Consider the following 23,834-nt stretch of genomic DNA (forward strand, 5'->3'; position numbering starts at 1 on the left):
GTGACATCCTGGAAATAATTATTTTTGATGTTGCAGGGAGAAGGGGTGTAAAATTGGATACAGGAGGGTCAGTGACTAACCTATTAAACAGTTCAGGGAAACAGAAGTTTGTAGTTTGGACTAGAATAATGGTGGTTGAGATAGAGGGCTGAATGGATTTGGAGGATATTTAGGAAGTACAATTGAATAGGCATGATGTTGGTTAAATAAGAGGAGTCAGGAGTCACTGACGGGTGCTAACTCCTTGGTGATGGTGATTGCATTTGTTGAGAGAGGAAAAGTTGGAAGAAGACCATGTCAGATGAGTTGGTGACTTCAGTTTGGACATGTTGAACTTAAGTGCCTTTGAAACACTGAAGTAAAAATAAGAACTAGGAAGCTAAGAAGAGGTGTAGGTAGGAGATATAAACACTGGGGTTATCTGCCAGTGGGTAAAGTTAAAACTTTGAGCAGGAATGAGATTGCCTATGGAGAAAATATAGAGTGAAAATAGGAAAAGGACTGCCACTGAACCTTGAGGAATTCTAAAATATCCTGCTGAATAGAATTAACGGATCATGCAAAAAAATTAGAAAACTGAGAGATGGGAGGAAAACCAGGAATGTGTTGTTGACCATTGACAATTGTATTGACAGTTTTCTTTCACAGTTTGCTTTCTTTAAAGCAATCCTTTCAGTGTTTACTGGAGTACATGGGTTGTGAAAACAAGTCTGCTATATTGTTTTTGTGTATGCATGCATTTTTTTGGCTGCTTTCAAATGTTTCTATTAATATTGTTTTTTGACAGTTTGTGCTATTTCTAAGGTGTGTTTATGTGAAAATTCCCAACCACATCTTTTCAGATACTTTTTCTGTCCTGTTCTCTTTCTTCTTCTCTAACTCTGATTAGCCATATGTTAGAACATTTGATATATTGTCTCAGTGTTTGGATGCTCTGTTCTATTTTGTTCACTCTTTTTTTCTTTGCATTTCATTTTGGATAATTTCTATTAGCCTTTCTTAAAGTTCACAGATTCTTTGCTCAGCTGAAGTCCATTCTGCCAATGAGCCCATTGAAGAAATTCTTCATCTCTAATGTAATGTTTTTTTATTTCTAGTGTTTTCATTTGATTCTTAATTTTTCTCTCTCTGCTGAAATTCCCCATTTCTTCATGAATGTTATCTACCTTTTTTCACTAGATCCTTTAACTTATTAATCATAGTTATTTTTTTCTTTAATGTTTTATTATGGAAAATTTTAAATATAGCTTCCCCCACATCTGAAAATAGAACATTCCTATGAAACCTTTTATAAGCCAAAATGGTGTAAAGTGAAGAAGCAGTTACCTCAGGACACATTTTGCTAACAGATGTACAAAATAAATCAAGATACGGCACAAATGCTCACAGACACATTTCAGAGCTATGGTGGCTTGATGCTGAGATGCTGAGTGTAGTTTCTGGGGAAGGAGCTTGGTGGTGCCACTTTCACTGCTCAGGGTGCATGTTGCCTTTATGATGACTCGCTCCAAAACAAACCTTGAATGTTATTTTCACTTTTTGCCTTTTTTCGTAAAAGTGAAAATTCTTCCATCAGATTTCTTTCGATTAGCAAAAAGAGGTAATAATGTAGGTCTTTGGTAAAAGTGAAGTGGTGTGAATCAAACTTTTGAAAAGTGGGGGGATACATGGGTATGTAAAAATAATAGTATAATTAACATGTAGCTACCCATTAGGCACCTTCAACAGTTATCAGTATTTTTCCAATCTTATTTCATCTATTCTTACACATTTTAAACTTCCAATTTGGAAATAATTAGAGACTCACAAGAAGTTGCAATAAAAACAATATACAAGATTTCCATATACACTTCATCCAGCCTCTGAGAGTGATAACATTTTGCATAATTATAGTATACTCTCAAAACCAGAAAATTGATATTAGTAAAATGCAGAGAGCTTTTGCAGATTTTACCAGTTTTGCAAGCACTTGTGTTTGTAACATTATAACATTATATATTATATATTAATATATATGATATGTTACCTTTTTAACCATTTTTAAAGGTACAGTTCATTGGTATTAAATACATTCATAATGTTGTACAACCAACACTACCATCCATCTCTATGACTCTTTTCATCTTATAGAACTGAAAATCCATACCCATTAAACAATAGCTCCCCATTTCCTTCTCTGCCCAGCCCCACCATTCTTATTTCTGTCTCTGATTTTTAACCATAGTTATTTTATTTTATTTCATTTTAAATTTATTTATTTGTTTGTTTATTTATTTATTTATTTTTGGCTGCGTTGGGTCTTCGTTGCTCCGCACGGGCTTTCTTTAGTTGCAGCGAGCGGGGGTTACTCTTCATTGCGGTGCGCGGGCTTCTCATTGCGGTGGCTTCTCCTGTTGGCGGAGCACGGGCTCTAGGCATGCGGGCTTCAGTAGTTGTGGCTCCCGGGCTCTAGAGCGCAGGCTCAGTAGTTGTGGCACACGGGTGTTGTTGCTCCACGGCATGTGGGATCTTCCCGGAGCAGGGCTCGAACCCGCGTCCCCTGCATTGGCAGGCAGATTCTTAACCACTGCGCCACCAGGGAAGCCCAATCATAGTTATTTTAAAGCCCATATCTGATATTACCAACATTTGAGTCATCATTGAGTTCAGTTCTGGTGATTAGTCTACAATAGTTTGTTTTTTCTTGAATTTTTGTGTTCCATAATTTTTTATTGACTGATGAACATTGTCTGTGGAAAACAGTATAGTCTGAAACAAATAGTATTTATGCCCAGAAATGGGTACATTTCTTTTATCAGGCTCTTAGTATGGGGTTTAATTCAGGGTAGTCAGCAGTTGAGCTGGGTTTGGGATTTTTGTTTCTTTCATTATTTTTAGGCACCAAAGGCTTCAAATTCTTCCAGCAGTGAATTCAAACTCAACTTCAAATTCAGTTCTTCCTTATGCTTAGAATAGGGTTTGGGGAGCTGGGGGGTTTTCATCAGTGTTCCAGCTTCACTCTCAACTTTTAGTAGTCCCTGTATATCTGCATCTCAGTGGGGAATGTTTCTCCCTGCACTTGACACTCCCTCAGCAGTAGGTGGTGATGCTTGTTTCTTGGTGCTAGGCTCATGGTGGGAGCAAAGGGAAATCTATGTTCTGTGGTCCATCCTTAGTATTGGTCAGGTCCTGTAGACCTGCACCTCAGGGGTTGAGAACACCAGTTTTCATGCTGCTCCTCCCCAGTGCAGCCAAACTCAGCCTGGGTCTGGTGTTGGTCTTACGGGGAGAGAGTTCCTTGCCCCTCCCCCCACACCCCAGGGCTATGCTTGCTTTTGGTGTAGGCTCATGCACCCAAAGGGTTTCGTACCCCTCCCATGCAACAGAGGGACTTAAGCTTCTGCCCCTTTTTACAAAGCAATGGATCTTTCTCTTGGTAGCAGGAGTGTTTTCTGCCCCTCTCCCAGAATCAAATGGGTTTGACTTTTACTCCTCCCTTGGAGGCAAGGGTTTTTTTTTTCTTGCACTGCTTTGCTGCTGCTTCTTTAGCAGCTTAGGGTTTTTGCTTCCTACCAGAGAGAAGTTCTGGCTTCATTTTGTACCCCAGCAGCAGCTGATCACCTCTTTGTGCCTGTGCCACTGAGGGGAGCTCTCTCTAGGCTCCTGCCATGATCTTTCTGGTGGAGTCCCTTTGGGTCTGGGGTTCCCATCTGTTCCAAAATGACATCCACCCCACATTTGTCCTGTAAGAATTTGCTGAAATTTTAGCTGATTTCTTGTTATCCACTTGTATGGTGGCTGCTTCCCTCCCCTATGTTTAACCAAGGGTGAATAGTTTATGTGTCCTGTTTCTCCTTAGAGGGAGAAAATTTTTAATTTATTTGTTTGCCTTGTAACCTCAGGTCTTTGATGGGCTCAAGAAAGTTTATGATTTTATAGATTATTCAGATTTTCCAGGATGTTAGGTTGAGAGTGGCCTTCTCTGCAGTTTTTTACATCTTAAGTAGAAGTGGACTCTTTCTTGGTTTTCTCTGATTCTCATTCTGGAATTTGGGACATATTATTTTTTCATCTTCTGCATCCATCTTACCCTTTCTTTATATTTTATATCTCTTCATATCTTTGTGCTTATTCCTGATTGTTCTTCAGATCTGTATTTCAGTTCAGTAATTATTTCTTCATTTTCTGACTAATCTGCTCTTTTAAAAAAATTTTTTTTAAATTTTTATTGGAGTATAGTTGATTTACAATGTTGTGTTAGTTTCAGGTGTACAGCAAAGTTAATCAGTTATACATATACATATATCATCTCTTTTTTTAGATTCTTTTCCCATACAGGCCATTACGGAATATTGAGTAGGGTTCCCTGTGCTATACAGTAGGTCCTAATTGGTTATCTATTTTATATATAGTAGTGTGTATATGTCAATCCCAGTCTCCCATAATCTGCTCTTAAACCCCTATCCATTGTCTTTTTTCTTTTTACTGAAGTATAGTTGATTTACAATGTTGTGCCTATCTGTGCTGTACAGCAAAGTGACTCAGTTATACACATATAGACATTATTTTCTTATATTCTTTTCCATTATGGTTTATCACAAGATTTATCTTATATTCTTTTCCATTATGATTTATCACAAGATATTGAATATAGTTCCTTGTCCTGTCCATTAAGACCTTGCTTATCCATTCTAAATATAATAGTTTACATCTACCAACCCCAAACTCCCAGTCCATCCCTTTCCCTCTCCCCCTCCCCCTCCCCCTCGGCAACCACAAGTCTGTTCTCTATGTCTATGACTCTGTTTCTGTTTTGTAGATAGGTTCATTTGTGCCATTTTTTAGATTCCACATATAAGTGATATCAAATGGTATTTCTCTTTCTTTTTTTTTAATTTTTGAATTTTATTTTATTTTTTTTATACAACAGTTTCTTATTAGTCATCAGTTTTATACACATGAGTGTATAGATGTCAATCCCAATCTCCCAATTCATCACACCCCCACCCCCACCACCCCGCCGCTTTCCCCGCTTGGTGTTCATACTTTGTTCTCTACATCTGTGTCTCAATTTCTGCCCAACAAACCGGTTCATCTGTAACATTTTTCTAGGTTCCACATGTATGCATTAATATACGGTATTTGTTTTTCTCTTTCTGACTTACTTTTCTCTGTATGACAGTCTCTAGATCCATCCACATCTCAACAAATGACCCAATTTTGTTCCTTTTTATGGCTGAGTACTATTCCATTGTATATATGTACCACATCTTCTTTATCCATTCATCTGTCGATGGGCATTTGAGTTGCTTCCATGACCTGGCTATTGTAAATAGTGCTGCAATGAACATTGGGGTACATGTGTCTTTTTGAATTATGGATAACTGGGTATATGCTCAGTAGTGGGATTGCTGGATCATATGGTAATTCTATTTTTAGTTTTTTGAGGAACCTCCATACTCTTCTCCATAGTGGCTGTATCAGCTTACATTCCCACCAACACTGCAAGAGAGTTCTCTTTTCTCCACACCCTCTCCAGCATTTATTGTTTGTAGATTTTCTGATGATGCCCATTCTAAATGGTGTGAGGTGACACCTCATTTTAGTTTTGATTTGCATTTCTCTAATAATTAGTGATGTTGAGCAGCTTCCCATGTGCTTCTTGGCCATCTGTATGTCTTCTTTGCAGAAATGTCTATTTAGGTCTGCTGCCCATTTTTGGATTGGGTTGTTTGCTTTTTTAATAGTGAGCTGCATGAGCTGCTTATATATTTTGGAGATTAATCCTTTGTCCGTTGATTGGTTTGCAAATATTTTCTCCCATTCTGAGGGTTGTCTGTTCACCTTGTTTGTAGTTTCCTGTGCTTTGCAAAAGTTTCATTAGGTCCCATTTGTTTATTTTTGTTTTTATTTCCATTACTCTAGGAGGTGAATCGAAAAAGATCTTGCTGTGATTTATGTCAAACAGTGTTCTCCCTATGTTTTCCTCTAAGAGTTTTATAGTGTCCAGTCTTACATTTAGGTCTCTAATCCATTTTGAGTTTACTTTTGTGTATGGTGTTAGGGAGTGTTCTAATTTCATTATTTTACATGTAGCTGTCCAGTTTTCCCAGCACCACTTATTGAAGAGACTGTCTTTTCTCCATTGTATATCCTTGCCTCCTTTGTCATAGATTAGTTGACCATAGGTGCGTGGGTTTATCTCTGGGTTTCTATCCTGTTCTGTTCCATTGATCTATATGTCTGTTTTTATGCCAGTAACATATTGTCTTGATTACTGTATCTTTGAAGTATAGTCTGAAGTCAGGGAGTCTGATTCCTCCAGCTCCGTTTTTTTCCCTCAAGACTTCTTTGGCTATTTGGGGTCTTTGGTGTCTCCATACAAATTTTAAGATTTTTTGTTCTAGTTTTGTAAAAAATGCCATTGGTAATTTGATAGGGATTGCATTGAATCTGTAGATTGCTTTGGGTAGTACAGTCATTTTCACAATATTGATTCTTCCAGTCCAAGAATGGTATATCTCTCCATTTGTATCGTCTTTAATTTCTTTCATCAGTGTCTTATAGTTTTCTGCATACAGGTCTTTTGTCTCCCTAAGTAGGCTTATTCCTAGGTATTTTATTTTTATTGCATTGGTAAATGGGAGTGTTTCCTTAATTTCTCTTTCAGATTTTTCATTATTAGTGTATAGGAATGCAAGAGATTTCTGTGCATTAATTTTGTATCCTGCAACTTTACCAAATTCATTGATTAGCTCTAGTAGTTTTCTGACGGCATTTTTAGGATTCTCTATGTATAGTATCATGTCATCTGCAAACAGTGACAGTTTTACTTCTTCTTTTCCAATTTGGATTCCTTTTATTTCTTTTTCTTCTCTGATTGCTGTGGCTTTAGAGGAAATGCTTTCAGGTTTTCACCATTGAGAATGATGTTTGCTGTGGGTTTGTTGTATATGACCTTTATTTTGTTGAGGTAGGTTCCCTCTATGCCCACTTTCTGGAGAGTTTTTACCATAAATGGGTGTTGTATTTTGTCAGATGCTTTTTCTGCATCTATTGAGATGATCATATGGTTTTTATTCTTCAGTTTGTTAATATGGTGTATCACATTGATTGATTTGCATATATTGAAGAATCCTTGCATCCCTGGAATAAATCCCACTTAATCATGGTGTATGATCCTTTTAATGTGTTGTTGGATTCTGTTTGCTAGTATTTTGTTGAGGATTTTTGCATCTATATTCATCAGTGATACTGGTCTGTAATTTTCTTTTTTTGTAGTATCTTTGTCTGGTTTTGGTATCAAGGTGATGGTGGCCTCATAGAATGAGTTTGGCAGTGTTCCTTCCTCTGCAATTTTTTGGAAGAGTTTGAGAAGAATGGGTGTTAGCTCTTGTCTAAATATTTGATACAATTCACCTGTGAGGCCATCTGGTCCTGGACTTCTGTTTGTTGGAAGATTTTTAATCACAGTTTCAATTTCATTACTTGTGATTGGTCTGTTCATATTTTCTATTTCTTCCTGGTTCAGTGTTGGAAGGTTATAGCTTTCTAAGAATTTGTCCATTTCTTCCAGGTTGTCCATTTTATTGGCATAGAGTTGCTTGTAGCAGTCTCATAGGATGCTTTGTATTTCTGCCGTGTCTGTTATAACTTCTCCTTTTTCATTTCTAATTTTATTGATTTGAGTCCTCTCCCTCTTTTTGATGTGTCTGGCTAAAGGTTTATCAATTTTGCTTATCTTCTCAAAGAACCAGCTTTTATTTTATTGATCTTTGCTATTGTTTCTTTGTTTCTATTTTATTTATTTATGCTCTGATCTTTATGATTTCTTTCCTTCTACTAAGTTTGGGTTTTGTTTGTTCTTCTTTCTCTAGTTCCTTTAGGTGTTTATTTGAGATTTTTCTTGTTTCGTAAGGTAGGCTTGTATTGCTATAAACTTCCCTCTTAGAACTGCTTTTGCTGCATCCCATAGGTTTTGTATCGTCTTGTTTTCGTTGTAATTTGTCTCTAGGTATTTTTTGACTTCCTCTTTGATTTCTTCAGTGATCTCTTGGTTATTTGGTAACATATTGTTTAGCCTCCGTGTGTTTGGGTATTTTCACTGGATATTGAATTCTGGGTGACAGTTCTTTTCTTTCAGTTCTTTAAAATTGTTGTTTTACTTCCTTCTGGCCTCCAATGTTTCTGTTGAGAAATCCACTGTCTTGGAATCCTTGTTCTTCTATATGATATGTGTCTGTTTTCCTCTAACTGATTCAGGAAGTTTTCTTTTTCTTTAATTTTCAATAGTTCCATTATGATGTGTTTAAGCATGGATTTCTCTGAGTTTATTCTCCCTGGGGTTTTCTGAGCTTCTTGAATTTGGAAGTTTATGTCTTTTTACCTAATTTGACAAGTTTTCAGCCATTATTTCTCCAAATATATTTTTTACTCAACACTTTTTCTTCTTTGCTTCTGGGTCTCTGATGACATGAATGTAAAATCGTTTGGTATTGTCCTACATGTCCCTGCGGCTCCGTTCATTTAATTCAGTTTTTTCCTTCTGTGTTATTCTGATTAGATCATTTCTGTGTACTCACGACTACAATCAGGGCATTAAACAGTTCCATCAACGCAAAAAAGCCCTTATACCCTCTCCCCACTCTTAAGCCATGGCAATACTTGCTCTAGTATTCCTTACTAGAATTTTTCCTTTACGAAATGTCAAATAAATGAAATCTCACAGTGTGTAACCTTTTGAGACTGGCTTCTTTACTTAGCATAATGCCTTTGAGATTCATCTATCTTTTCATTTCTAAGTAGTATTCCCTTTTATGTATAATAGTTTGTTTATCCATTCACCTAATGGAGGACATTCAGGTTATTTCCAGTTTTGGTGATTATGAATAGTGCTACTCAATAGAGTTTTTTATGTGAATGTAAATTTTCTTTTCTCTAGGGTAATAACTGGAAGTGGGGTTGCTGGGTCATATGATAAGAATATATTTAAGTTTATAATAAACTGCCAAACTGTTTACCAGAGTGACAGTACCATTTTGCATCCCCACCGGCAGTGTGTGAGAGTAACTGATAATATTTTAGTGAATTAAGTTCTGATAATCATTTGATTTTAGACCTAATATTCCTATGAATTTAATTTTTAAAGAAAAGTTTAAAAGTGTTATTCCAAATTTCTGTGCTTTGCTTTATCCTTGAGAAAGAGACATTTGGAGTTACTTTACTTTTTTGATTCCTCTAGTTGCATTTGAAATGTGCCACTGCCAACATTTTGTGAAAGAAATCCATAACATCTGTTTTACATTCAGTGAAGTTTGAACTATGCTTAGGAAAATAGATAAATTGCAATCACTCTTACAGCTCTAAGAGCCGATACACACACACAAACACACACACTCTCTCTCTCACAAACACATACACACACACTTTCTATAATGGAAGACTATGGAGATATGAATGGGGGTGAAGGAATTGTGACTTAATCCACTTTTAAATACAGTTCTTTTTAAAAAGTTATGTAAGAGAACAGTCTTTTTCTTTCTCTTTCTTTCTCTGGGTGTCTGTAGTGTGCGTGTGTGTTTAAACTTTGGCCATTGTAGTTTTAAGATTTATTTTTTGGCTCACTCCCTCATCACGTGGTTAAGAGCTTATTTTTTGCTCCCTTGTTTAATGGAGATTAAAACATCTTGTCATTTTGGCCTTGTAAGCACTAATGAAGTAACTACTGCTCTTTATGGACCTATATTCTTTGGAGAGTAATTTCTTCTGTCAGACATTAAAAAGTGTTATTATTATTATATTATTATTATTATTGGCTGCTGGAGGGATTTCAACTGCATAAGCTAACTTTTAACAGTCTACTTAGATTTAATACTTTACCACTGCAATTACAGTCTGGGAATCCTTATAACAGTATAGATCCCTTTCTCTCCCTGCTTCATGTTATAGTTTTTATATGAATTACATTCATATGTATGCACTGAAAACCTCATCAGACAGTTATGGTTTTTTACCCTCAACCATGATATATAATTTAAAGAATTTAAGAGTGATAGATTATTATATTTACCCAGATTTTTACCATTTCTGTTTTTCTTCCTGATGCATATATCATGGCTGTGCTCTCCTAGATGCTTTGGTGTGCAATCTGAGTAGAGGTATTCTCTTATAGTACTGTGACTGACTCCATAAATTGACATTGATATAATACTTTTATCTACTTTGCCATCCATATTCCAATTTGGTTATTTGATCTAATAATGTCCTTTATTGTATTTCCTTTTCTTCTGCAGTATGTGATCCAGGATAGAGTCAAGTATTGCATTTAGTTGTCATGTCTTGTAGATTTCTTAAATCTAGAGCAATTCTAGAGCCTTTTATGACTTTGCCATCTTTAAAAAATACAGTTCTTCCCCCTCCCCCTCCCTGCCACTCAAATAGAATGTTTTTAATTTAGTCTTTGATTTTTTTTCCCATCATCAATTACTGTTATGTATTCTCTGGCAAAATACTGTATAGGTGATGTTTTGTCCTTCTCAGACAGCTGTCCCTTACAGGTGATGTTAATTTTGATCATCAGTCAAACTGTTGCCTGATTCTCCACTGTATCATCACTGTTTTTTTTTCCTCCCTTACAACTAATAAACAGTCTATGGGGAGATACTTTATGATCATGCAGATACTACTCTTCATTAAAATTTCTGCCTATATTTAGCACCCCTGGTGATTCATATCTGATCTACTTTTTACTGTGGTGGTTGCAAAATGATGATTTTTCAACTACAGCACTTCCCTTTACATTTCTCAATAAGCATTAGTCCTTGTGCTTGAGAAATATATCTCCCTTCGCCCCTGTGTATCAATATGTGTGTATATGTGTACATATCTATTTACTATAGATATGGTATCATTCATTCTTTTTTTTAAAGGTTTATAATTCTTTACTCTTCTTTTCATATTTTTGAGCACTTCCTTATATTCAGGGATAAAAAGACTTTCCAAGCTTAAAATATACCTCTCCCTCCCCCAGGATGAAAATTTAAAAATAAATAAATACATGCGTGTTGAAAGCATATTATGTACTTTATACTGTATTAGTCTCTAAGAATATAATTGAACAAAAGATACATAGTTTCTGACTTCATGAAGCTGACAAACTAGTAAATGATCAAAACCAATAACGTGTGGTAAATGATGATGGGATAAATGCTATGGGAATGTAAGTGCATACCTATTACGTGGCAAACATTGTATGTGCTTAGTATGTAACAGTGAACAAAACAAAACATCTCTGTCCTCATAAACTTATTTTCTAGGAAGAGGAAAAGGCAATAAATAAACTGATATATAAAATGAATAATATATTAGATAGAGATAAATGGTATGGGGGAAAATAAAGTGGGATGGGAAATAGAGAATGTACAGGATGAGGGAGAGGTATCCATTCTTAAATAGTATGGTCAGAGAAGGCCTCACTGAGAGGGTGACTATGAGTAAGTCAGGGAGCTAAACTTGCCTAATTGTACCCAGCTGGTTACCAACTCTAGGTACTCTCTAAAAATGAATCCTATTTTGCCTTGTATTATAATCACTTAGTATGTATATCTTATCCTTAGTGTAAATCACAAATATATGATAACAAGGACAGCGTACCTTCATATAACACATTTCGTTGGGTTTTTTCCTTTAAACTAATGACTAACCACTGAATTAGGAAAGATATTTAAACTCTGTGGAGCTCTATCTGCAAAATGAAGGAACTGGATAAAAGTATTTGCAAGCTTCTGCCCCATTCCAAAAGTTTATAGAAGAATAACAAATCAAAAAATAAAAATATTTCTGAGAAATAATGGAACTTATTGGAATTGGAATAATAGAGCTATTAGAAGAATATCCATGAGCTAGGTCTCCCCTTTACAACATGGAGTGATTGCCAATATTTGGGGAATGCTTCTCAGCGAAACTGGATCTACAAAGCACTGTTTCTCTGGGCCACCCACTCTACACGGAATTACTTCATCTTACAGATTCCCTATTGTGTGATATTACTTGTGGCATAGATTCCTAAACTCCTTCAGTAAGAATACATGCCCACCACTATTTACAATATACTCAACTGATCGAGTTACAAGGATTCTTTGAGAATGAATTCTGTATGCCAGATGCTTTCTTCACTATTTTTGTTGTTATTTTTGAAGGGAAAAAAAAGCACAGAAAAGCATAAAAAGCTATAACTGGAAGGGATTTAGGACAAAACTACTCCTCAGATTAGTCATTGTACAGGTAAGCTGAATGATTATTATGCAGACATGCTCGTTTTTCATATGTCTGAGGCAATTTAGGTCATTTTCCAAGAATCATAATTAATCCCCTTACTGACACTTCCACAAGTTACTTACTATCCCAAGTTCTGATAAGTTCACCAAGATTAGCTTCAAAGCAGCTTCAGAGGGCCATTTACTCAGTGATTAAGAGCTGCACCAAATTAGTCACCTTCATAGAAATATCACTATAGCTTCCACGAAGACTAGTTTGGTGAGGTCCCTCTGAGAAGCAGTTCCAATGAGTTTATTAACTCATGGTTACAGGATCATTTGGCTGAGTAACCAAGTATGGAGAGAATAAACCTCACCACTACTGTGTATGTGTTCTGGGGTAGTCTTTTTGCTTTCTACAGGAACCAACAGCTTACATGTGAAATAAACATCTATGCTCATATATATACTACATGGCTAATGTTTAAAAGTTAGTAATAAATGCATGGGAACCTATTTTAATAGGTTTTAAAAAAATTATTTGAGTATGGTAAGGCCAACAGATCAGGAAGATGATTACCATTGAAAAGATAGTTTGTTACTTAGTTGGTTCCTAAGAGGGAGGGGTACATCATGCCACTGGGGGCCACAGGGAGAAGCACTAGAGTAGGCCAGGAGACAGAGGGAGAATGGGAAACTGGTCAAGAGCCTTTACTATGGTTTCTGAGGTAAGAAAAAGGTGAGTCAGGGTGAGCAGGCTTAGGTTGGCTAGTTTGAATAATTTCAGGAGGCTGTGGGTCATAGGGGCTGTCACTAGATGCCTCTGGTACCTAGCCCTGAGCAAGTGGATAGGGAAATAACAAATATAAAGGAGGTGGTTGAGATATGGGTTCTGGACTGGTGGTATCACATTAGAAAAGCATTCAGGAGCAAGTTGTTTACTATCTCTAGGAATGGGCTAACCTTGGGAGGCACAGTTTCTTTAGGGTCAACAAGGCCCCAGATGTCAAAGCATCAGAATACAGAAAATAAAAGACATTATTAATACAGAGCCCTGGCTGAGGTTTCTTTTAAAATTCAAGGCATAGATGTCAGTGAAACTAGCAGAGTTAGTAAGTACCTTTGAAGATTCTCTCCTCTGTAAAAGCAACAAAAAAACTGGCCAAAACTGTCAGAATCAAATTTTTTGGAATTCTAGAAATGAACCAAAGGGTTGTAGCAATCAGGGAGCATTTATTCGGGGGGAAAAAGGCAGAATCTTGATAACAAGAGTGAGCTTTGTGTTTTTTAAATGCCCTATACCTATCTCTCCTTTACCAGCTCTGTGTTAGCCTTGACAAGAAAAAGCCTGTAATCCTGGTGATAACCAGCAAGCCTGGCAGCCACCAGGGGGAGCAGAATAGGTTCAAACTCCTTCAAAGCCACATTCCCAGTAAATTGTCATTGTTTGACCTGTTTCTTTATTCCCTGGAAGATCTCACTTTGACCTGACTCAGAACTAATCTAGTGTGAAAGGCTTTTCTCTGGGAGAATTTGTTGAAGATATTTGGAGGCTTTTTTATTTTGGTCCATGCTATGAAGCTTGTGGGATCTTAGTTCCCTGACCAGGGATCGAACCTGGGCCCCAGCAGTGAAAGCACTGAGTCCTAACCACTGGACTGCCAGGGTTACCCTGGAGGCAATTTTTAAACTTCATGGGTGCCTGAGGCGGTGGATAACAGCTGGGGCAATTAATAGGTTAATGAAAAAGCTTAAAAGGAAAAGCTGTAGAATGCAATGGGTAGGGACTTCAAAAATCTCTGACCTATTCCTGGGAATCTAGAAAGCTGGGTTGTGTGCATGCTCAGGAAAGGCCTGAGATGGCCTAAGTTCTCACTACTGGCTGACCGTGAGGCTGTGCAAAAGCAGGAAGTGAAAGCTAAGGTAGTATTGTCATTTGCCTTGCTGAGTATTGAAGCTATGCCCAACAGAAAGCCCCTTGGCAAAGACTTGGAGACATGGGTTCAAGGTGTTTAAGTAAATCTCTGTCCAAATATTAGCTAATTGAGCAGAGACTTACGTAGTCACGCACAACAAAAAATAGACTCTACAGATTGGTTCAGAAAAGTCACTAAACCAACAAAAGGAACAAAAAGCACAACAGCAAACCCTAGGGAGAGGGGGAATCTGATTCCAGGAATTGCCACACTATAGTGTTTAAAATGTTCAGTTTTCAACAAAAATTACACAACAGGCAGAACGAAAAACAAAATAAGAAAGTAAGGCCCATGCACAGGGAAAAAAGTAATCAATCAATAGAAACTGTCCCTGAGGAAGCCCAGACTTTGGATTTATTAGACAAAGAAACTGTTTTAAATATGCTCAGAGAGTTAAAGGAAACTAAGTGAATGATGGCTCTGGCAGCAAATTTTCTTAATTTTCTTCATGTGAGAATGTCTTTACTCTCATTCTTGAGGAAGCTTCTTTCTGGATATAGAATTCTAGTTTGACAGTTCTGTTCTTTCAACACTTAAAAAATGTTGTGCCACTTGCTTCTGGCCTCCATGGTTTTTGATGAGAAATAGACAGTTATTCAAACCATTGTTCCCTTATTTGTAATGCCTCATTTCTCTGTGCCTGCTTTCAAGGACTTTCTTTGTCTTTAATTTTTAGAAATGTGATCATCATTTCTCTGGGCTTAGACATCTTTGGGAATCTGTAGGTATATTTTTTTAGTCAAATTTAGGAAGTACTCAGTCCTTTTTTCTTCAAATATTTTTTCAGTCCCAGGCCCTTTCCCCTCTCCTTCTGAGGCTGATGACATGAAGGTTAAACCTTTTTTTGTTTGTTTGTTTGTTTTGGGGTTTTTTTTTTTGCTGGACGCGGGCCTCTCACTGTTGTGGCCTCTCCCGTTGCGGAGCACAGGCTCCGGAAGCACAGGCTCAGTGGCCATGGCTCACGGGCCCAACCGCTCCGTGGCATGTGGGATCTTCCCGGACCGGGGCACGAACCCGTGTCCCCTGCATGGGCAGGCGGACTCTCAACCACTGCGCCACCAGGGAAGCCCAAGGTTAAACCTTTTGTTATTATTTCACAACTCTCTGAAGATATCTTACCTTTTTTTCCCCACAATTTTTTTTCTCTCTGTTGGTATTGAATAATTTCTATTGGTCTATCTTTAAATTTCTTTCCCCTGCCATCTCCATTCTGCTATGGAACACTTCTGATGAGGTGTTGTGGTTTTTTTTTGTTTGTTTTTTGACTGCATTGGGTCTTCGTTGCTGCACGTGGACTTGCTGTAGTTGCGGTGAGGGGGGCTACACTTTGTTGCAGCGCACGGGCTTCTCATTGCGGTGGTTTCTCTTGTTGCAAAGCACGGGCTCTAAGCGTGCAGGCTTCAGTAGTTGTGGCACGTGGGCTCAGTAGTTGTGACTCGTGGGCTCTAGAGCACAGGCTCAGTAGCTGTGGCACACGGGCTTAGCTGCTCCGCAGCATGTGAGATCTTCCCAGACCAGTGCTCGAACCTGTGTCCCCTGCATTGGCAGGCGGATTCTTAACCACTGCGCCACCAGGGAAGCCCACTGTGATGAGATTTGTATTTAAGTTATTGTATTTTGCAGTTCTAATTGTATTTTGTAGTTGAATCTTCTTTTTATCTTTTATTTCTTTGTTGATATTTTCTATTTTTGTATTTCTTTAAACCATGTTCATGATAGCTTGTTAGAGCATTTTTACGATTTTTATGTTGTTTTAAGAGTTTTCTCTATATTTTGGGTTCTAGACCCTTTTCAGTATATATTTTGCAAATACCACTGTGTAGTTTGTGTTTCCACTCTTGATAATATCGTTTGATGCACAGAAGTTTTAATTTTTATGATGTCTACATTATCTGTATTTTATTTTGATGTTCATGATTTTATTGTCATTTGAGAAACCACAGCCAACTCTAAGGTTGATATTTGCCTCTGTGTTTTCTTCTGAGAATTTATAGTTTTAGCTTTTATGTTTAGGTCGTTGATCCATTTAGAGTTTAGAGCATATGGTGCAAAGTAAGGGCGTCACATCATTCTTTAGCATTTGGATATCTGGTTGTCCCAGTACCAGTTTTTGAAGAAACTATTCTCACCCCCATTGAATGGTTTTGGCACTCTTGTTGAAAATCAGTTGACCGTAGATCCATGATTTTATTTCTGGACTCTCAGTTCTCTTCCCTTGATCTATATGCTTATGCTTTTGCTTATTACCAGCAGTACTAGTTGCCTAATTGGGAGGATTAGGGACACGGCTCCCCTTTGGCATTAGGGTTCTGTACTGCATGGTTTCCCTTTTCTCATCTTTTTTTTCTTTCTTTTTTTAACTGCATCAAAAATTTTATTGCCTAATTTTTGAAAACTTTTGCTATTAAGTAATAAACCACAAAAGAACCTTTATTAATATTGTGTCCAGTAGATTAAGTTGCATGATTTTGAACATTGTTTTTTTTTCTATTGAGATATAGTTGATATATAACATTATATTAGTTTCAGGTGTACAATATAATGACTAGATGTATGTATAAATTGTGAAATGATCATTACAATTACTCTAGTTAACATGTATAACCACACAGTTACTTTTTTTTTTCTGATGAGAACTTTTAACATTTTCTCTTCTAGCACTTTCAAATATACAATACAGTATTATTAACTACAGTCACCATGGTGTATATTACATCCCATGACGTACTTATTTTATAACTAGGAGTTTGTACCTTTTGACCACCGTCACCCATTTTGCCAACCTCATAAGCCCCTGCCTCTGGCAACCACCAATGTGTTCTCCGCAACTGAGTTTGTTTTTTGTTTGTTTGCTTTTTAGATTCCACATACTAGTGAGATCATACAGTATTTATCTTTCTGTCTCTGACTTATTTTACTGAGCATAATGTCCTCGAGGTCCAGCCATGTTGTTACAAATATCAGGATTTCCTTCTTCTTATGGATGAATAATATTCTATTAGATAGATAGATAGATAGATAGATAGATAGATAGATAGGGATATGTATCTTCTTGTGTGTGTATATCTATCTATCTTGGAGGAAATCAAGAGTAATATTCTAGTGAACACACAAATAAGAAAGTGAAACAGCTTTATTGCACCTATGGAGAAAGTTTTAGTGGTCTGGATAGAAGATCAAACCAGCCACAACATTTCCTTAAAGCCAAAGTCTAATCCACATCAGGGCCCTAACTCTCTTCAATTCTTTGAAGGATGAGAGAGGTGAGGAAGCTACAGAAGAAAAGTTTGAAGCTAGCAGAGTTTGGTTCATGAGGTTTAAGGAAAGAAGCCATCTCCATAATATAAAAATACAAGGTGAAGCAGCAAGGGCTGATGTAGAAACTGCAGCAAGTTATCCAGAAGATATAGCTAAGATAATCCATGAAGGTGGCTACACTAAACAACAGATTTTCATTGTAGACAAAACAGCCTTATATCGGAAGAAGATACCATCTAGGACTTTCATAGCTAGAGAGGAAAAGTCGATGCCTGGCTTCAAAGCTTCAAAGGACAGGCTGACTCTCTTGTTAGGGGCTAATGCCACTGGTAACCTTAAGTTGAACCCAGTGTTCATTTACCATTCCAAAATTCGTAGGGCCCTTAAGAATTATACTAAATCTCTTCTGCCTGTGCTCTATAAATGGAAAGCCTGGATGACAGCATGTCTATTTACAGCATGGTTTACTAAATATTTTAAGCCCATTGTTGAGGCCTACTGCTTAGAAAAAAGATTCCTTTCAAAATATTATTGCTCATTGACAATGCAGTTGGCCACCCAAGAGCTCTGATGGAGATGGACAATGATATTAATGTTGTTTTCATGCCTGCTAACATAACATCCATTCTGCAGCCCATGGATCAAGGGGTCATTTCAACTTTCAAGTCTTATTATTTAAGAAATATATTTTGTGAGGCCGTAGCTGCCATAGATAGTGAATTCTTCTGATGGATCTGGGCAAAGTCAGTTGAAAACCTGGAAAGGATTCACCATTCTGGATGCCATTAAGAACATTCATGGGACTTTCCTGCTGGTCAAGTGGTAAAGAATCCACCTTCCAATGCAGAGGACGTGGGTTTGACCCCTAGTTGGGGAACTAGGTTCCCACATGCCGTGGGGCAACTAAGCCCACGCGCCACAACTACTGAGCTTGTGCGCTCCTCAACTAGAGAGCCCGCGTGCTGCAAACTACAGAGCCCACGTGCCCTGGAGCCTGCACACCACAACTAGAGAAGAGAAAACCCCCATGCAACAGCTAGAGGGAATCCTGTGTGCCGCAATGAAAGATCCTGCATGCCTCAACAAAGATCCCACATGCCGCAATTAAGACCCGACATAGCCAAAAGAAAAAAGAAAAAAAACAAAAAAGAAAGCACATTCATGATTCATTGGAAGAGGTGAAAAGATCAACATTAACAGGAGTTTGGAAGAAGTTGATTCCAATCTTGATTCGTGGATGATTTTGAGGGGTTCAAGACTTCAGTGGAGGAAGTAACTGCAAGTGTGGTGGAAATAGCAAGAGACCTAGAGTTAGAAGTGGAGCCTGAAGATGTGACTGAATTGCTACAATCTCATGACAAAACTTTTAATGGATGAGGAGTTGCTTCTTATGGATGAAGAAAAAGAAAGTGGTTTCTTGAGATGGAATCTACTCCTAGTGAAGATGCTGTGAAGATTGTTGAAATGACAAAAAAGGATTTAGACTGTGACATAAACCTAGTTGATAAAGCAGTGGCAGGGTTTGAGAGTATTGACGCTAGTTTTGAAAGAAGTTCTGTGGGTGAAATGCTATCAAACAGCATTGCACGTTACAGAGAAATCGTTCATGAAAGGAAGAGTCACTTGATGCATCAAGCTTCATTGTCGTCTTATTTGAAGAATAAGGGTGGTGGTTGCCACAGCCATGCCAACTTTTAGTAAACATCCCTCATCAGTCAGCATCCATCAATGCCGAGGAGAGACCCTCCACCAGCAAAAAGATTTGCTGAATGCTCAGATGATGGATAGCAGTTTTTAGCAGTAAAGTGATTTTTTTTCTTGTGAACTTTTTCCTCTTTATTGTGAACATTAGATCAGTTTAATATTCAGGAGTCCTCAATCAGATATGGACTGATTGGGTCCAGATATATAGCAAGTGTATTTATATCTTATAGAAACTTAATTTTAAGCTGAAATATAGTAGACATACAATATTATGTTAGTTTCAGGTGTACTACATAGTGTTTTAACATTTTCATACATTATGAAATGTTTACCATGGTAAGTCTAGTACCCACATCCATTCCCACACAAAGTTGTTACAATTTTATTGACCATATTCCTTATGCTGTATATTACATCTCTGTGGTTTATTTATTTTATAACTGGAAGTTTGTACCCTGCACTTATTTCTCCCCCACTCCTAAAGTATTTTTTAATTAAGATATGTACCTTGTTTTTTTTAATTAATTAATTTATTTTTATTTATTATTTTTGGCTGTGTTAGGCCTTCATTGCGGCACACGGGCTTTCTCTAGTTGCGGCAAGCGGGGGATACTCTTTGTTGCGGTGTGTGGGCTTCTCATTGTGGTGGCTTCTCTTGTTGCAGAGCACGGGCTCTAGAGTGCACGGGCTTCAGTAGATGTGGCACATGGGCTCCATAATTGTGGCTTGTGGGTTCTAGAGCACAGGCTCAGTAGTTGTGGTGCACAGGCTTATTTGCTCCACGGCATGTGGGATCTTCCCAGACCAGGGCTCGAACCCGGGTCCCCTGCATTGGCAGGTGGATTCTTAACCACTGTGCCATCAGGGAAGACCTGTACCTTTTTTTTTTTTTTCTTTTTTAGACATGAAGCTATAGTGTAACATAACTTTAATATGCGGGAAACTAAAAAAAATCTGTACGATTCGCTTTATTGCGATGTTTGCTTTATTGTGGTGGTCTGGAACTGAATCTGCAATATCTCTGCGGTATGCTTATATTTAGATCCTCTGCCTGTTTTATCTGATTGTTTGGATTTTTTGCTACTGGGTTATGTGAGTTCTTTATATATTTTGCATATTAACCCCATCAGATATTTGGTTTGCAAGTATTTTGTCCCATTCGCCAAGTCACCTTGTCATTTTGTTGATGGTTTCATTTACTGTGCAGAGACTTTTTAGTTTGATGTAGTTCCGTGTTTATTTTTGCTTTGTTGCCTTAGCTTTTGGTGTCACGTCCAAATAATCATCACTAAAACCAGTGTCTTCACTCCTCATCTTGTATGACTTCTGCTGGCTAGAAGGAGCAGTCTTTCCCTGGGCCTTTTTGTTTGTTTTTTTAATTTCAGTCTGCTCTAGCATCCAGATGGGGATGTACAAGAGGTAAAAATGAATCCTAAGGAACTCATTATCTGGTCCTCCCTTAATTCCTGATGTCTCTACCTGTTTTGCTGCTTCTGTCCACATATCAGAATCTTCCAATATTTGCTTTATGTGTTAGTTCCATGTTTCTAAATTGTAATTAATGGGAACATTCAGGTTCAATGTGCTTCCTCTACTGTGACTAGAATGGGAACTCTACTCCCACAATCATTTACTGAATGAATGATTAAATGAACACATGCATCTTGCCTATAAGTTGCTCAGAAGTGTTTGTAGGTGTCAATATAACAATAGGTATAGTATTAAGAGAATTGAGCTAAATTCCTATGGGAGCTCATAGGCATAGGAATGAAATTATTTCTAGCTATTTTGGAATAGGACATATGGTGTGGTGGTGAGACACAATAATTCTGTGACACCAACTGGGTGTCCTGTAATTCAGTTCAATTCTGACACTACCCAGATTTTGCAGAGACCCACAGGTTAAGGGCAGAGTCCTCCATAAGACTGCTAGACTTCAGTAAAAGTTACAACCCAGAAACAGCCAAATGGAAACAATTCATAGACCAAGGTCTAGGGGTGGGGTGGGTGCCGTGGGGGCTGGGAGAGGAGGATAGACATAGAGCTTCTGTGCCCTCTCTTCATGGAATCTGGGCACATCAGCCTCCTAGCACATCCACATGTTCACCAACCTGAAAGTGCCACTGAGTTTTGTTGTCCAGACGTTTTATTTGGGTTACCTTACATAGGCGTCATGATTGGCCATGTGATTAAACTCCTCCAGCTCTCTTCTCTTGCCTGGAGAACTGGTGAGCCCACAGTTCCAACTTTTTAATCATGTGGTTGGTCTTTCTGGTGAACAGTCCCCATCCTAAGGCTACCTAGGGACCACGTTGATTCACCTCATTAGCATAAAAAGGCACTCTTGTCACTCAGGAATTCCAAGAGTGTTTGAAGCTCTGTGTTAGGAACTAGTGACAAAGACCAGATATTTTCTTTATTATACCACAGGTCATCAAATGAGATATCAAGGAGAAAGTGGCATTTGTGTGATATCTTGAAAGATGGGTAGGATTTAAACATTTGAAGGTGGAGAACAGGGAATTCCAGCCTGAAAAATCACACAGGGGCACATACTCAAAAGGGCAGAGTTCAGTGTATAGAAATATACTAAGTACTTTTTTAGCTTTAGTTTCAGATCTATAAAAAACAATAATAAGATAAAGCCAGATGGAGGGCTTAAATGAACGATAATAAATGAGATTTATTAATCATAGAGCCTTTTATTTTTACAGAGCAGAAGAAAGAAGAGATCTGTTTATGTTTTTCCGAAGCCTACACTTCTTTGTGGAATGGTGTGAATATCGTAAGCGCACATTTAAACGTTTCAAGGTAGGGTCTAAAGTCTTGCAATTTAAACGTATATGGAAAGTGAAGCTGTTGTTAATTTGGGGGTTTAAGATACATTCTTAAAGTTTTTTCAAACAATAGGAAATGTTTTTATTGGCTTCTAGATTTGCAGTTATTTGGAATAAATGAAGGAGGAATGCTTCTGTACACGTCAGTTAACCATTTATATTGAAAGAATATAGTCTTATTTATTTTACAGTACACATTTTGAAAAATTAATCTGTCAAGGACACTTGAAGTAAAATGCCAAATGCTAATAAAGGACATACGCATAGCAGCCTTGTAACGTCACAGTGTAATCTTTACTTCCTGAGCCACACTCTGTATTTTGAGCTTCTTATTTATTGTATTTTTCAAGTTTAAATATTGAAGTCTGATTCTTGTAAAGTAACGCTTCTTAGGTCTGATACAGATACATTCAGAGACTTTTTTTTTAATTCCCTTTGTTTGTTTTCTGTCATAACTAGAACTATAGTTGGCTGCATTGTAATCCCCCAGGTCCTACTTAGTTAGATAATATCAAATTATTGACAGCAGTGATGCACACAGAAACCAGTTCTGAAAGAGTTAACATAAATAATATCTCAAGGTTCAGGTTCCCTCAAACTCCTGAGTCCTGACTATTGTTTTTATGACTGGTACTAATTCTCATTTATTTTGGATTCTTTTTTTTTATCATCGTCATCATTATTTGCATTTTATTTGGTTGAGCTAGTAATATCTGTCAAGCATAAGATTTTCTTTAGAATGAAACGTGTCAGTACCTGTACTGTACCTGTACTGTGGTCCCTTGAGGAGTGCTCAGGATTATGTTGTTTACTTGCAGGTGCTCTTGCACCAGAAAAATTAAATAGCTCTTCTTCAGAATTGGTAAAGTACAATAATGATTGAGGAGTCTGCTGGCAGTTATGGTAATGAATCACCTAATACGGCCATTTCCTTATACATTAGAATGGGTTGTGGGAAATGTGAGCACTAGTCCCATTTTCAAACTGATTTTCCTCTAGGTGCTTTTAAGGCAAGTGTAAAAGTATAATTGGTGTGTTTTTCCTGTAGAGGATAAAGTGCTTCTTTGAGCAGGTCCTTTGCTGGTGACAAGGTTACTAGAATGGAAAGAAACATCACATTGTTGTGCAACCATCACCAGTAAAAATCTGTCCCATTAAACACTGATTTGCCATTCCTTCATTCTCTCAATAGTGTCCTTTGATGCATAGAAATTTTTAATTTTGATGAAGTCCAATTTATTTTCTTTTCTTTTGTAGCCTGTGCTTTTGGTGTCATATCCAGGAAATCATTGCCAAATTCAACATCATAAAGAATTTTCTCTTTATTTTTTCCTGAGAGTTTTATAGTTTAGCTCTTAAGTTTAGGTGTTTAATCCAGTTTGAGTTAATTTTTATATATTCTTTAAGCCAGCAGTTCATCTTCATTCTTATACATGTGGATATCCAGTTTTCCTAGCATTGCTTGCTGAAGAGACTGTCCTTTCCTCATTGAGTGGTCTTGACACCTTTGTCAAAAATCATTTGACTATATATGCAAAGGTTTGTTTCTGGATTCATTATTCTATTCCATTGGTCTGTACGTCTGTCCTTATGCCAGTATCACACTTTTGTTTACTGTAGCTTTGTAGTTACGTTTTGAAAAGAGGAAGTGTGAATCCTCCAATTTTGTTCTTCCTTTCAAATTTCTTTTTGGTGTTTGGAGTCCCTTGAGATTCCATATGAATTTTGGTGGGTTTTTCCAGTTCTTCAAAAAATGTCGTTGGGAGTTTGATAGGGATTGCTTTTGAAACCACTAGGTGGTGTTTCGGAGGGTTCCAAGGAGCTCC

The 23,834-nt window shown here is 37.5% G+C and overlaps 1 protein-coding gene across 2 annotated transcripts in view; it reads left to right on the forward strand.

Annotated features, from left to right (window-relative positions):
• CENPP (centromere protein P) overlaps nt 1-23,834 on the forward strand; it is a 231,964-nt gene that overhangs the window by 38,445 nt on the left and 169,685 nt on the right. For both annotated transcript variants that reach the window (XM_081238020.1, XM_081238021.1), the window contains exon 5: nt 21,886-21,982. In XM_081238020.1, the coding sequence (XP_081094146.1) occupies nt 21,886-21,982 (97 nt within the window). The remainder of the gene's footprint in view (nt 1-21,885; nt 21,983-23,834) is intronic.

This window comes from Mesoplodon bidens, assembly GCF_964165515.1.
Source record: "Mesoplodon bidens genome assembly, chromosome: 6".
Taxonomy (NCBI): domain Eukaryota; kingdom Metazoa; phylum Chordata; class Mammalia; order Artiodactyla; family Ziphiidae; genus Mesoplodon; species Mesoplodon bidens.